This window comes from Notothenia rossii, assembly GCF_949606895.1.
Source record: "Notothenia rossii genome assembly, chromosome: 9".
Classification (NCBI taxonomy): domain Eukaryota; kingdom Metazoa; phylum Chordata; class Actinopteri; order Perciformes; family Nototheniidae; genus Notothenia; species Notothenia rossii.
This window is the reverse complement of record NC_136907.1, coordinates 72,830,335-72,846,588: the sequence shown is the minus strand read 5'-3', so window position 1 is coordinate 72,846,588 and position 16,254 is coordinate 72,830,335. Positions and strand designations below refer to the sequence as shown.

General features: G+C 39.8%; 1 protein-coding gene across 2 annotated transcripts in view; it reads right to left on the bottom strand.

The window, feature by feature from the left end:
• Positions 1–1,200: 1,200 nt before the first annotated feature.
• The window catches only part of LOC307019772 (vang-like protein 2), a 26,249-nt gene continuing 11,195 nt past the window's right edge, over positions 1,201–16,254 (bottom strand). For both annotated transcript variants that reach the window (XM_079650872.1, XM_079650873.1), the window contains exons 2-8: positions 13,138–13,503; positions 12,322–12,445; positions 10,724–11,331; positions 9,262–9,395; positions 6,711–6,846; positions 5,683–5,926; positions 1,201–4,025 (exon numbers count right to left, since the gene is read on the bottom strand). In XM_079650872.1, the coding sequence (XP_079506998.1) occupies positions 3,765–4,025; positions 5,683–5,926; positions 6,711–6,846; positions 9,262–9,395; positions 10,724–11,331; positions 12,322–12,445; positions 13,138–13,208 (1,578 nt within the window). In that variant the 5' untranslated portion in view covers positions 13,209–13,503 and the 3' untranslated portion in view covers positions 1,201–3,764. The remainder of the gene's footprint in view (positions 4,026–5,682; positions 5,927–6,710; positions 6,847–9,261; positions 9,396–10,723; positions 11,332–12,321; positions 12,446–13,137; positions 13,504–16,254) is intronic.

Sequence of the window (16,254 nt, the reverse complement as noted above, 5' to 3'; positions counted from 1 at the left end):
TAATTTATGAAAGTGATTTGAGTCAGTTATGTAAAAGGAGATAGAGATATTTTATAGAGATAGAAAATGACATAAAAATAAATACAATGAAGGTCAACAAAAAGAATACATACTAATGAATAATAATAGTAAATAATAATTTATTTTAAATAGGGCTTTTGAGGTTATTAAAATTCCCTTTAAAAACACAATTTCACACAACAAATATGCAATGAAGTACATCAAATACATACAAACGTTTAAAACAGAGAGCATTATGAACCGGCGGTGTAATTACGGAAGTTAGTTTCATTCAAGACAGAATCATCGATATCTTTATAAGTTTGTAAACCGTTTTCATTACTTTTTCTACGATCAAAACTCTTAAAATGTTGTTAATAATCGTACTTTTTACAAGAGTTCAGGAGAACGTCTGGAGAAAAGTAAGGAACATACAGCACTTTCATCATGCTGGTTGTGTGTGTGTGTTGTTCCTGTTTGTCTTACCCTCATTCTGCAGTATAGGACGGTGAGGATGATGCCATAAAGGATGAGAATCCCGTCCAGAATGTAACACACGTTCATGTCTCCGAAGGCCACTGCACACAGAAAACACACCGTCTACATCAAACACCATTATCTCCTCCATCATGCTGTTTCGTTCAACTCACTGTTTAACGAAAACTTTTTTAAAGCTAACGGTATATTTAAAATCTCTCCATTGTGTTTACTCATCCTCACAAGTCCAGGTAGGGTCAACAAAGAGACAGCGATGGATAGCACTTACGGTTTCAGATAAAAAGAGAGATCTGTTTCCTTGTTTTCTTGTCGGCTGTCAGTGAGATCTCTTCACAAACGTGTCTGAAGTGAGCTCTGTGAGAGGCAGCCAACAGGAAGTCCGGGGCTAGCTGTCCGTTTTTTCTTTTTAAAGCTGTGAAACCACACGCCTACCACACTGCAATCCTCTCATCACGAAGTTCCTCTAAAAAGCCTGTGAACACGCTTCTTATCTACAGTTTAATTTTGCTCAATGCAGTAACATAGTGCTTTCAACACGATCAGAGAATAGCTGTAACATTAAAAGATATGAGACACATTCGAACAGATGCAACCAATATCCAAGTGAAGGTCATTTAGATAGAAATCTTCTATAAAGTCTTTTGTAAAAGAGAACTTCTCTAACCTCCTACGCTTCAAAATAAGTGACAAGAAAACAAGACATAAGGAATAAAATGGTTTAATAGTGGAAAAAGGCCTATGACACTATACAAGCTACAGTTACCAAAAGAGAAAGAAAATACAAGACCAAATCTACAAAATTTGTACAAGCCACTTGTTTTTCAAAAGTAAAAACATCGGGGAAATTGCATCGTCATAACTTAGGCACCATCAAAATGATAGAAAAGTATTACAAAAAAGTATTGAAACAACTCAAGCATGCATGTTTGTTTTATAGAATGTGGTCACTCGGGGGAAATGTCAGCCGTGTGTTTGCTGTTAGGAATTTAAAGGGTTTTTTAAACCACATTTTCTCTTGAAAAGGAAACCGTCGGTCATGGTTTGGCTCAACAAACTGTAGGTAGATGCAACGGATCGCCGCACGTCCCAGCTTCAGGAGTGTTTTGGTGTTACAGAGTGTTTTAGGTCCTAGAGGAGGAAGAGTAAGGCCGTGGGATGGAGCAGCTCGGTGTGTGTGTGTGTGTGTGTGTGTGTGTGTGTGTGTGTGTGTGTGTGGGGGGGGTGTGTGTGTGTGTATGTGTATGTGTGTGTGTGTGGGGTGTGTATGTATGTGTGTATGTGTATGTGTATGTGTATGTGTGTGTGTGTGTGTGTGTGTGTATGTATGTGTGTGTGTGTAGGGGCGCCGCCAGGGATTTTGGGTCCCATGAAAAGATATCACAATTGGTTACTTAACATTTTTAAAATAGTTCGGGCCCCTGTCAGTCACGGGCCCTTAGAATCGTCCTAACTTTTCACCCCCTTACGGCGCCCCTGTGTGTGTGTGTGTGTGTGTGTGTGTGTGTGTGTGTGTGTGTGTGTGTGTGTGTGTGTGTGTGTGTGTGTGTGTGTGTGTGTGTGAGCAGAGGAGCTGCACAGAAGAGTTACAATCACAAGTCTGATTTGGGATTTTTGTGAAAATGCATGATAAAAAAAAACAGGAAGCAGCTGAGTTGAACTACAGCTGTGTGCTCAAGACTGAGTTCACATGTGTGGATTGTTAAGAAGACTGGAATAAACCAAGACCTCATTTAAACCTGTTGACACGTCACCTGAATCTGCAGAAAGACAGACTCACAAGTCTTTGCATTTATGTACAGTATCATTAGTTGTAGCTCTTGATGTCCTAATGTTGCGTTGTGATTGGATATAAATATTTAATTGGACAGGCAGAGCTCAGGGGCTTATGACAAAAATTGTGTTTTCAAAAGTCAAAAGGATACATGACTTTTAAAAGCTTTTAAAAACTGCTCATGACTTAAAGAAGGCGGCCAGATGAATTTGATCAAGTCACAATCTTTAGAGAAAACCTTCTATTAAATAGATTTCTGCTTTTTTTAGACTCAATGTTTTCTGTTATGATATGATTTGGTTTTCTGGTGACTTTCCAAATGTCTCTGACAAGCTGTTCAGTTTGTAAGTCTTTCAGCAGGTTTACTGAAAAACTTAAGGCCCCATTTGTATGAAACGTGTTGGAAAGGTCAATCATGGGCCTAGGAAGAACACGGTACAGTTTAGAGCGGATCTGAATTACTTAGCTAGTAAATTCATCCACTGACAAAATGTTATTTGTTCACGAAAACCATAAAAAGTCAGGCACGGAAATGGGCACTGAAAATTAACATACACTTCCTTATGCTGTAAATACGCATGAGGACATGTTAGTCAGCGACTTAAAATAGTACCTGGGACATGCTTAATTTTCTCCTTATTTAGTCATGTTTGTTCCCTGTTCTTTAAGGCAAGGGATTAGCCTTTTATGTTAAAGTATAGGGTTTTTAAAATAAGGAACTGGGTAGGAAAGACTGAAAGTGTTGAAACACACTCTTGGTTTTTCTGGTCTTTTTGACATTAAGTAAAACTCTGAATAACATCAGGTTTTAATATCCTCATGAAAATAAGATATACATATAAAGACCGCTTGTTAATAACAGGCGTGAACGGGGTCTTGGTTTAGTCTTCTGTGTAAAAGGGAAGTTGGATTGCCAGTGTAGTGTTTTAAAGAGAACCTGCATATTAAGACAGTCATGTAAATACAGTTTGGAGTAGCTGAGGAATGTACTTCCATTTTTCACATAAAAAAGAAGTTGGCCTTCAGGCCGCGGAAAAGCCACGTGTTAATTCAAAGCAACATAATGCTACATTCTGTGAGTAAAGAAAAAAGAAGTCACACCCTTTAATATAAAAACTGCCCTTGTATTCTTGAAACAGCACATGGAGAGGGAACCAGAAGGCAGAGGTACAGCAGCATTCAGAGCGCTCTGTTTTTGAGAAAGAGGAAGTGACAGATGTGATGTAATCCCCCTCGTCTGGTGTTGAGTCAGCACAGTGAAGTCGTAGTCCAGTGGTTACAGCAACAGGAGAAGCCAAGAGAGGAGAAAAACCCCCTGTATACAAAAAGTCTCTTACAGAAGGCTTTCGTTTTATTCCAGGTTTGAACAATCATTGAGCAGTTTCCTATCAGGAGGGGTTCACTCTCTCCTTCAAGGGTTTCTGTGTCACAGACAGGAAGTGATTGGATGTGAGTGGACCCCATGTCCTGTCCCGTGGGAAAAAAGAAGCATCCATCACACCGAGGTTTCCGACTGAAGCCTCATCACGAACTTGTGGCTCTTCGGGTCGATGAATTCCTCCCCGAGCCGCAGGAAGGGGAGCGGCATCACCGTGACGACCAGGGAGAAGTCGAGGCGCCGCAGGGAGAAGATGAGACCCTGACGCAGGGCCGAGGTCACCGGCTCCTCGCTCACCAGGGTCCACTGGCGCCCCCTGCCGTTCTGCTGCTGGTACTGCACCGTGGGGCCGGGGCTCAGGTACCGCTCCAGGAAGGCCTGGAGTAAAAAGGGAGGAAGAGGGGGGTTTAAATATCATGGAAACAAGGGAGAAAGTGTTTTAATGGGAAATCATTGTAATATATTAAGTTAAGTAACTTATAGTAATGATTGTAAAATATTTCCTGGATCCTCTATTATATATTTTGTATTAAACACATTCGTTTTTTACATTAACATGTGGTAATTCAGATTGTCTATGTTGTAATTTTATAAGGTTTGTTGATCTGTAGAAACTGTAAAGCCCCCTGAGATAAATTGTGTGATATATAAAACAGGAACTAAAACATAAAATAAGATGGGAAAAATATTGATATACATTAATTTAAAAAATACCGAATTAATATTGCCTGGATAATACAAAAAAAGGACCTAAATTAATTCAAGTAAATAAATACTGGACTAAAGGAGACAGCTTACCAAAATATGTAGAAATATTCGTAAAATATGTTATACATTTTTTCAATAATTTAACTGTGGGATAGTTGTTTTAAACCCTTTTAACACTAGAACCGCCAATTTTACCCGCAGCTGTTTTTTGATTGTATGTAACTTTTTTTCAATGAAATATTCAAGTCTCCCAGTCCGTGACTTTTCCTGAAAGTGTGTTACTGTATGTAGCACCCTCTGTGGTTAGAAATGGTCAATATAAAGTCAGATTGAAGAAATCGGCCAAAAAAATGCAATTTATACCGATATCCGCTCGCGGGTAATATTTACCTCATAGAAAATGCAGCGTAAACATGACGTGTTGCTATAGCAACGCCTTTTGTCTACTGCGGTTCCTTATAGATAGATAGAGGGATAGAAAGATAGATAGATAGATAGATAGATAGATAGATAGATAGATAGATAGATAGATAGATAGATAGATAGATAGGTAGATAGATAGGTAGATAGATAGGTAGATAGATAGATAGATAGATAGATAGATAGATAGATAGATAGATAGATAGATAGATAGATAGATAGATAGGTAGATAGATAGGTAGATAGATAGGTAGATAGGTAGATAGGTAGATAGATAGATAGATAGATAGATAGATAGATAGATAGATAGATAGATAGATAGGTAGATAGATAGGTAGATAGATAGGTAGATAGGTAGATAGGTAGATAGATAGATAGATAGATAGATAGATAGATAGATAGATAGATAGATAGATAGATAGATAGATAGATAGATAGATAGGTAGATAGGTAGATAGGTAGGTAGATAGGTAGATAGGTAGATAGGTAGATAGATAGATAGATAGATAGATAGATAGGTAGATAGATAGATAGATAAATAGTTGTAGAGAGATAGATAGATAGATAGAAAGATTTGTACCTAAACAAAACACAAGTCTAACACCAAGCGTTTAAATCAGCACTGGTAGCGATATTTTATACTTCATGCTATCTGCACAAGCGGGTAAATTTGACCCGTTGGCGGTTTTAGGTAGACAGCGACCTCTGGCGGTTCTCGTGTTAATAAAGTTTCTGTTGTCCAAAAAACTGAATTTCTAATACTCCCAATTACAGATGTTGAATCTGAAGGAATATCACAATAAGACTTAAACACCTGGAATGTATCTGTATCACAAAACATGTGAAACAGCAGAATGTTAATGTTAGATGAGGTAAGTTTTTTCCACCACAGTGAGCCGGTGTGTACCTTGGGCGTCATGTTGTGTGTGATGCAGAACTGCAGGTGTGTGAGGATGCTCTCCATGCTGTGGAAGGCCTGCTGCCTCGTGGTCCTCAGGTACTTCTGCATCGCCCGGGCCATCGGGGCGAAAATGGCCTGCGCCGCCTCCCGAGGGTCCATCACCTCTCGGGGGTGTTTGGGGGACGAGGCCACTTCGTCTTCATGGAGACGCTTGATGTGTGTGAAGGCCTCTTCCACCGCCACCACCAACCTAGAGGGTGGAGAAAAGGGCACAAATATTGACTTTAAAGTGTGTTAAAGGTCACCTATCATACTGTTTTTCATCAATATGGGTTCTCAGATATATACACAACATGTCTCTGAAGTGTTTGGATCCAAACACCAAACAGATCATTGCAGCATTACCCATAATCCCCTCTGTTTCAGCCCTGTTTCAAAAGCGCTGATTCTCTGTCTGTTACTTTAGATGAAAATAAGGAGCCCCTCCCCACGCCCCTCTGAGAGATATCTGGTTACAAAGGGCGGTGGTGGCGAAGTCGATAGGGACTTGGCTTGGCAACTGGAAGGTCAACAGTTCAAGTCCCAGCAAGACCAAGTGCTACCGAGGTGTCCCTGAGCAAGGCACCGTTCCCTACACTGCTCCCCGGGCGCCGTACATAATTTGCAGCCCACTGCTCCTAACACTAGGATGGGTCAAATGCAGAGAAACAATTTCCCCACAGGGGAAACCTTGGTTGGCGATTGGCTAATGGTTGCACAAGCCAACAAATCGTTATGACATCATAAAGTGGCCAAAATCTGAACAGCTCATTTTCAGACAGGTTTTTATAGAAATGGATCAAAAAGAGAGAGAATCTTTGTTCCTGAAACTTTCAGAATCTCTTACACAGAGGGGACACATGTTGATGTAGAAAAGGATTGGATTTTGCATAATAGGTCCCCTTTAAAGCATCTCTTTCTTCGTTCTATTTGATGTTAAATTCTCTACTTTCAGACCACAGCAGTTATTTGTGAATAAGGAGTATTTCTCTCACCTGGCCTTGCGTTTGCGAACCCGGCGGTCCATCTCGGCCTCCTCGTAGTAGAACTCGTTGTGGGAGTTGTCTCTCCTCCGGGCAGCGGCTGCTATCATGGCCCGGGACTGACCTGAAGAGTTATTGGTGGAGCTTTCTGCAAGACAACACATGAGAAGAGGGGGGTTAGATGAATGCATCTCAGGTATTTAGCTGGAGTGCAAATGGAGAAAAAAAAGTCAGGTTCAAGAAACATTTCATTTCATTTAAGTGTCATCTGCTTCAACTCAAGTACTGCACTACAGTAAACTTTTGAAGTACTTTGATATTTTCTACTTCTACTTCCCTATATCTCGAATGGAAGTGCTGTACTTTTACCTTAGTACTTTTTGATTTATAAATTATATTTGATTTATTTGTAGATGAAGTTATCAAAAAGCTATAATGAGTATATGAAATACAATCAATTGTTTTACAGTAAATTAAACCACCCAACCGTAAAAACAAATAAAATACATATGAGCTTGATTCCAGGAAGCTCCTAAATTAAAAATGCATGATACATGTGACTGCATCAATAAAAACATTATAATGATGTAGCAACCAAGAGCCCATTTATGGAGCTATTTCAGGGTCGTAAGTTTTGATCATTCAAAAAAATACAATTTATTTGAAAGTCCAAGTTTTCATTCTGAACTTTGAAAAATACAATGTTGTATTCAAAACAAAAAAAAGTATTTCAAATAATTTTTCAGGTTGAATATTATTTTTGATTCAGTTCAGCAATTTTTTTAAATAAAATATTTATTTTCAAATTTCACTTTTATACATATTTTGATATTTGAATACTTGTTTTTTTCAGTTTCAGATTTTACGTTTTCAGATTCAAAACAATAATTTGTTCAGTTTCAAATCTTTTTTTTTCAGGTTTCAATCTTTTTTTCGCCTTCAGATCGTTTTTCACTTTCAGATCTTTTTTTTTCGCTTTCAGACTTTTCACCCTGATATTGCTTCGGGGGGCGGGGCTTAGTTTTGCAACCTGAGTGACAGCCCTCCCCTGTCATGATGCCTTCATGGATGTTAGGTAGCGCAAGAAATACAACTACACACTTTCTATACACAATACTCCCGTGATTGGTCGTAAACAAAACTGATACCAGCATCAAAGTTCCGTTAAGCGAGCTGTTGAGCATCGTATTTGGCAACAATCAAGGTATAAGAGCAATAAACTGTGCTAGAATCTGAAATCACGTATCCGCAATCAAGCGTTGTCCTTCCCCACTTCCACGTAGCTCCATGAACGCAGCACAGTATTGGCTTGGTTTTTACGATCAGAATCAGAATACCTTTATTAGTCCCACAGGGGATACATTTACATTGTTACAGCAGACAAGAGCCAAAGACAGCTTAATGTTACCTAAAGCATGCATACAAAAAGTATTAAAGATTAAAAAAAGAAATTATATATATTTTTAAAGTTACACATTTTACATAATACACACCCTGTGACAGTTCTGCGGATTTAGCAGCCAGGTACATATTGCACAGTTTTTAACGGCATATATATATTGCACATACTGCAAATATTGCACATAGTTGGTATTTATCAACAAGAGGTAGTCTGTGTTGTGCGGGGTCTACTAGGGGCTGTGCTGGTTGTATAGTCTGACCGCTGCAGGAAGGAAGGACCTGCGGTATCTCTCCGTGAGACAGCGGGGGATGGCGTCAGGTCCACCAGAACAACCTGCTGGCTCGTTGCAGATACATAATTTCACAATCTAACACAGTTTATTTGTACTTGATTGTTGCCAACTACGATGCTCAACAGCTCGCCTAACGGAACTTTGACGCTGGTCTCAGTTTTCTAACATCCATGAAGGCAACATGACAGAGGGAGGCCTGTCACTCAGGATGCCAAACTTCTCTTTGGTAAGCCCCGCCCCCCCCAAGCAATATCAGGGCCAAAAGTTTGAAAGCGAAAAAAAAGGATCTGAAAGCGAAAAAAAAAGATCTGAAAGCGAAAAAAAAGATCTGAAAGTGGAAAACGATCTGAAGGTGAAAAGCAATGTGAAACCTGAAAAAACAAGATTTGAAACTGAACAAATAATTGTTTTGAATCTGAAAACGAAAAATCTGTGCTGAAAAAAATAAGGATTCAAATATCAAAATATGTATAAAAGTGAAATCTGAAAATAAATATATTATTCAAAAAAATTGCTGAACTGAATCAAAATAATATTCAACCTGAAAAATTATTTCAAATCTTTTTTTTTATTTTGAATACATCATTGTATTTTTCGAAGTTCAGGATAAAAACTTGAACTTTCAAATAAATTGTATTTTTTTGAATGATCAAAACTTACGACCCTGAAATAGCTCCATACCCATTTGGATGAATCGTGATGACTTTTATACTCTAAGGATATTATCAAAGTTTATAATTTCAGTGTTTTTGGTTGTTGTCCAAATACTTCTTCCTTATCATGCTGCTAACCATCGGATGACAATGACATGGCGTCTAAAGTCAGAGTTGTGTGTGAGTAAACAGAATCAGAGGAGAGGCTGTATTTACCGTCCAGAGAGTAAACCTTGAAGCCGGTCATCTTCTTGGACAGGATGGATCTGGGCAGGTTGAGCAGCGCGGGGTTAAAGACGGAGAAGTCGCTGTAATAACGGTCCAACACCCAGACTGCAGCCCGCTGGATACTTAACACATAAAACACACACACGTCAAACGTCAGTGTCAAAGTCAGTACAGGATAATAACTGGACACAAACTAAACAAGTCAAAAGCATAACAATTTTCAAATTAGGTTTTTTTTCTAAGCAGAGATCCAATGTAGCCCCAGCAGCTAATTTAAGCTATTTGCACAAAGAGGCCATAAGGTGTACTGTAGGTGAATACTCAAAAAAGCTAATAAGTGGACCTCAGAGCAGAAAATATTGTGTTACACACAAATGCCTCCTGTCTCTACATCAAACAAAAACTCATGGCATAACAATGTTAAAGATTCTGTAATGAAATGAAGAAGTGTAAACTCAACAGCATTGACCAACATGAGGCTATTTTGCTGTGAAAGCGTGTTTTCAATTCAAATTCAAAAGGGTTATTGTCATATGCACAAAAGCTACAGTGTAGAAATGGCAAGGAAAATCGTATGACCAGAACTTCTCCAACAATGCAACATACATAATAGAATAAGAAAATAAAAATACAAAATAGCGCAAAAAGTCTATATACATGTCAATAGACTATGATACAAGGACAGAATGTAAAATAAATGTACAGTGAGATGAAATTAAATGTTTGTACATAATTATGCATTATTGGTGGTCAGTGGTTACATGTTTGGCTCTGTCTAAGCTACTATTTCACCTATGCAACTTATATATCTATCAATATTCCAATTACTTGTGTATAGACTATTCTGCAGTATTTCTATTATATTCTATTTTATGTACTTGCACTATTGTATCTGTTTTATTGTGTTGCACTGTTGGACGAGCCTGTACCCTAAGATTTTCATTGATATATCTACACCAGTGCTTCTCAAAGTGTTGTCCGCGGACCACTGGTGGTCCGTGAGCGCCCCCTAGTGGTCCGTGAGTATATTGGTACAATTTCACATTTGAAATAAATAAATACATTTAAGTTTTCCGCACTCTCGCGGGAATATCTCCGCAATGGAGCGAGCTTAAGTTTAAGTTTTGATTGCATGATATAGCCCAGCGCAACACCTTCATCACACATGTTGCCACTTGTTTGTACCATTTTCAGGCGATTTGCAATCTGTATATAAAAAAACGATGTGTTTTTTTATATTTGTGGAGTTAGGTGGTCCGCGAGTGTTTTATTATTGGTTAAGAGTCCTTGGTATGAAAAAGTTTGAGAAACACTGATCTACACTGTAGCTACGCACACATGACAATAAAAGCCTTGAATCTTGAATCTTTTCATTCTCATCTTTGTTGATAAACAAAAGGTTTACCAACTGTTGCAGACATTATGATGTTTTCTACATTGTCTCACAGACCTGAGGTGTCCCACGTTGTAGAACTTGCTCGCTCCATCAGTACTTCGCACCACTTTGAGGCAGAAGGCGGGCTGCAGGTGTCGGACCTCCAGCAGCACCAGAGCCAGGTACTGAATGAAGAGCAGAGCGTCCACCAGTGAGGCGGCGTACTCCACGATCCCCCGGTAGTCCCTCTCCCTCGGCTCCAGCACCCGCACGCCGTAGAACAACCAATAGGACGCCACGAACAGGAACACCAGCACCATGAGCAGGCAGCGGAAGACGAAGAAGCGCGGGAGCGTGGCCCGAGGCGGGCGGAGAAACAGCGCCCAGGAGGAGATGAGCAGCACCAGCAGCTTGAAGGCCAGGGAGACGTAGAGGCCCTCGCAGGGCGTCCCGCAGGGCTCCAGGGCCTCGCGCCACAACACCTGCGGCAGGATGAGGAAGGCGAGTGGGGTGAGGAGCGCGAAGAAGCTCAGGACGCCCCCCAGAACCGGGCCCACGAAGCGCTTACACTCCAGCGGGGTCGACTCCTCCAGATCTTTGGTGATGCGCGTCAGGTCCTCGTTGGAGATGCTGTGCTCTGAGGTGCCCGTGACGACCGTGGTGGTCTCGCCCCAGTTATCGTCCTGTCAGACACAGATGTCAAAATACAAGGTTCATCCATCTAAGGTTTTTTAACATTTTTGTCATTTTGATTGTCTATGGTATTTTGTCGTTGTTCATCTTGGAAAGTCCCACTGCAATTTAAGTAATCTTTTCTTTATTACTTGCCCAACTTCTTTGTTTGTTTGTTTGCTTTTCACACCATGTAAATCGGCATTGGATCCCTTGATAGGCGCTATCATAAATGTAATCTATTATTATTATTAATAGAAGAGAGTTTTCTGTTGCTCTCCCTGAAGTTTCTTCCATTTGTTCCCTTGTTGATTTTTTTTTTGAGCGCTGTGAGGGTTTAAGAAGAGGGTATGGTATGCTTCACATTCTGTAAAACCCCAAATGTGAAATGTGTTATATTATGCAGTTCAAATTACTTTAATTAATTACAAGGGCAAAAACACGGCTCATCTTAGCTTTACTGCATTTTTTAAACAAAATATTATTTGTCTTTTTGACCAGATAATAGAAATTAAAAAAACGATTTGTTAAAGTAATTAATCAAACATTTAGTGAGAATCGATTCACATAACACCAAATATCCTTATACTATAGGTGTTTTTAGGAAACAAGGAAAACAAAAGCAGATGTAAAAGCTTCATTTAGGACATTTTAATCCTTATTTTTTTTTAAAAAACAAGGGAAAATATAAGACAAGTGCCAAAACTGTCATAAATCCTAAAAATTATTTTAAAAAAAGTGTATGTAGTCTTTTAAGGGTCAGTCCTTGAGCCAGGGAGCTTAAATACAAATACCTCTTTATTATTTACCTCACTTCATATAGAAACAAACAAACATCCCAGTCCCTTTAATGAACACGTGCTTTTTTAACTTAACATAATACGTCTTGAATATGTTAAGATTAACACCAGACAACACCTGCTCTTCCCTAATGACTGACAAAGACAGGCAATGATTAAGGGTTGCTATCAAATGGATAATCATGTTTAAAAGCTTCTGACCCTCTCATCTCCACGGGTGGATTCTGCGTCCAGCAGCGGCTCTCCAGGAGTCTGGATGGTGACCGACTTGTCTCCACGACTGCTGCCGTCTCGACTCTTTGAGCGGTGTCGATCCCTCCGATCCCTGGAGGACAAACACACAGCACTCAGTTACTCAAGGCTTACTGCTTTCTCTTTGATGTTCCATGTCTACATCCAGCACGAGGCTCTACGTTGTATTTCTTAGGATTCCCAAAAGTAATTGGGTCCTATTCCTTAAAATTGTAGCCGGATGTTTGTTTCAGATTATACATTTTGCAACGAGTTAAGAAAAACAGCCTTCTTTCTGTTTTGAAGCATTTTTCAACATTCCCAATATATTTTTAAGTTGTTGATTTCGCTTAAGAAATAGCAGAAATATCGCAAACTATAAACTAAGCCCTTAACCTTAACAAGGTTTATCTGAAAAGATAAAAAATCAGAGTAAACATTTTTTGGAAAAGTGTTATAATGTATTATAAGACAAAAGATTTGTTGAAGTGCTCCAATCAAAAAAATATTCATAAAATAAATAATAGGTTAAAAAAAGATTATAGTTTCATAACGGCTTCAGAAAGTTGTATTATGTGTGTGGCTTCAGGATGTTATGGTGCCAACACTTGGAACACTTGAAGCCTATGCACACTGAAACCCTTGCAAATGTTATATATTAAAGTCCCCTAAATGGCAGCAAACATGTATATACTGAAAGAACTTAAAGTGGCTGTTAATAAAAAGAACAAGGAGAGAAAGATGTTGTGATGTCGTGACTCTCCTGTGTGACCTGTGTTAACCCACCTGTGCTTGCGGGAGGTCCTGGAGTGCGAGGACTTGTACGAGTATCCCGAGTACTGCGACTCGTTGTCCATGTCTCTGGTCGGCGCTGAGCGGACTTTGCGAGCCCCGACTCCTCCTCCTCCCCCCGGGACGCGGTACTCTCCGACTCCTCCCAGCTGGGCCTTACGCTCAGAGATGGACTTGGTGGAGAGAGCCAGGGGAAGCTTGAGCAGGTCAACCTTACTCCTGAGGGAATCTATCTTGGAGGTCGACGAGGGGGGAGCAGGAGAAGGGAGGCGGGGCGGAGGGGGAGGCTAGAGAGAGGAGAGGGGGGAGAGTGGACGGTGGGCGGGAGAGACGCCGCAGGAGAGCTGAGGTGGATGGGACCTGAAAGAGACAGGGAAAGAACATGGGATGGTTAAACCTTAATCTCAGGTCGTCTAGAGTTAGGGTTTGGACTGGTCTGCTTTCGGTCCACAGAGTCAGAACTAAACATGGCGAAGCAGCGTTCAGTTATTATGCTCCAAATATCTGGAACAAACTACCAGAAACATGCAGGTAAGGTAAGGTACGTTTATTTATATAGCACATTTTCAGACGCAGGGGCAATTCAAAGTGCTTACATCATAATTAACACTTAAAGGTGGGGTAGGTCATTTTGGAGAAACCAGCTCGAGTGCGCTAGAATTTGAAAATACACCGCCGGAACAAATCTGCCCCTTCCTTCAGACTTCCTTACAGAGCCCCTCCTCCAACACACACAAACGCGCACATGATAAGTTTGTGCACAGATGGAAGGCTGACAGGCAGGTAGGCCATCCAGTTACTTTAGCCGGGCCGGCTCAGATGATTGGTCGTGCTTTTTACAGCGCCACATGTATTTATTGTCAAAGCATTTAATGTATTCATTGCTATCGGGATGTTAAGAGCATTCCATGGAATATAAGAACAAGTGTTTCTGAAGTGAATTACATACCCCACCTTTAATACTAAGATAATCAGATAACACAATAAATAAACATAATGGAATTACAGATTCCTAAATAACACGAATAAAAGAGATACAGAATAGTTTACATTATAAATACGGTAGGTGCTAAACAAGTTAAAAGGCTTCTGGTAAGCAGCTGTAAAAAGCCGTGTTTTTAGCCTCGACTTAAAATAACTCAGCGTTGGTGAACTCGTTAAGTTACTAAGGTCCGCTGCAACTCTTACTACTTATAAATCCAGGCTGAAGACTTTTCTTTTTGCCGCTACTTTAAATTGAACTATTCATATCTTACACTGCACTGTAACTTTTATTCATGTTTATTTTATTATCTTTGTTTTTTTAATAACGGTTTTGAAATGCCATTTTCTTAATCTCTTTCATTTTTGTAAAGCGCTTTGAACTGCCTTGTGTTGAAAGGTAATATATATTATATTTTTTCAGACTGCATCTTCAATATAGTTCATTTTCTTCATAAAACAGGTAACAACACAACTACAATCATTAGATATATTGGAGCTATGTGAGATCAGGGTATATGCAGGAATCCTGAAGTGAGATGTAATCCCTTTCAAGAACTTTTTTAAGACCCTTTCCAAACATTTTAAGACCTCATCGCCACTTGGAGTTCTAACCGGTTACCTTGGCGACACACTTTACCTCCATTCACTATATACAGTATTTATTGTCCTTCCTCCTTATCTTCCAACCATTTGGACACAAACTTGCATTTCCACATAACCATGTTGTTTAACAACCGGTGTAAACGGCCTTCCGCGCCATCAAGCAGTGAGCGTGTGATGTCCTGTTCAGATGACGTCAAATCCAACGGGATGCCATAAATAAACTCCACAGAATCACACTACACACCTACGCAATGATTACATTCAGGCAAACACTAGAATACAACCTCCAATAATATTAAAAGGCTCTTTCACACACAGCTGCTCTGGATTATAAACGGACTCATCTTGAATGGATCTGAACACACTCCACAGACATAAATTGTATATTTTACCCACAGCATCGTTAATTTTTCCAAGGCCTTCTCGACTAACTTCCTGCTTTGTTTTCCAAGAGTTATCACAGCAGAGCATCTAGACGGATACGCTTTAAACTCCCGTGGGACTTTGTAATGCTTTACCAGCTTGGTGTAATCAACAAGATAAACATCGTTGGGGAACGCTGCTTTTCTATCTGGCATTCGAAAAGCACAGTTAAAAATAAGTTGTATAATTACTGTAATGGTTTGAAACTTAGCTATGGAGACTTTTAAGATGTTTTTTGAGAAATGGTTTAATGTACCGATCGAGGCAGGGAGAAGAAAAGGCATGCTAGTGAACTCTGTTTGATTTTAAATACTTGAAAGGAAATAAGTTCAACTTCAACATTTGGAAAGTAAATCTGAATGTAAACATACATGTTGGTAATCTACAAGAAGACTCTTCAGGGCATCTTTGAGTGACTGATTTATGTTTAACCAAGTTTTAAACACAGTTTTAAGAGAAAAACTATTATTAGTTTGACAATAGACTGGGCTGATGCCTGCCTTTTACTAGATATCTTCCAGTCATGTCATCCACCATTGATCTGATGGACGTTATTTAAAGGTCACCTATCATGCTATTTTTAGGCAATAGCATAGGTCTCAGATATATACAAATATATAAAAAACATGTCTATGAAGTGTTTTACTCAAAATACCTGTGACGAAAGGTAACTTCGTCACTGTTGACGCCTTCGGGCCTTGTAATATTGCACATGTGGTTAGTTTGAAAGTGTCCCCCCTCCCGTTTTGTCTTGTGTCTGGTGATTGTGGTCACCTGGTGCCCTGTGTTGTCTCCTCCCCCCCCCCCCACCTGTGTCTTATTGGCCTGATTAGTGTGTGTGTATTTAGGCTCTGTTTTCCCTGTCAGTGGACAGGTAGTGTGGGAGAGATCCTTGTGGCTGGTGACTGTCTTCACATGAGACAGTAAGATTGAGGCTGTGTCATGTACCACAAGGAGTAATACATGCCCACACCGGGTTATATTTGAAATCTCTGCCTCTGCCTCCTTGCTTGGTCGGGTCCGCTCAACGGTCAGTCTCACAATACCAAACAGATCACCCATTCTAGCCATGCCTCATATCCCTCTATTTCACTTCCTGTC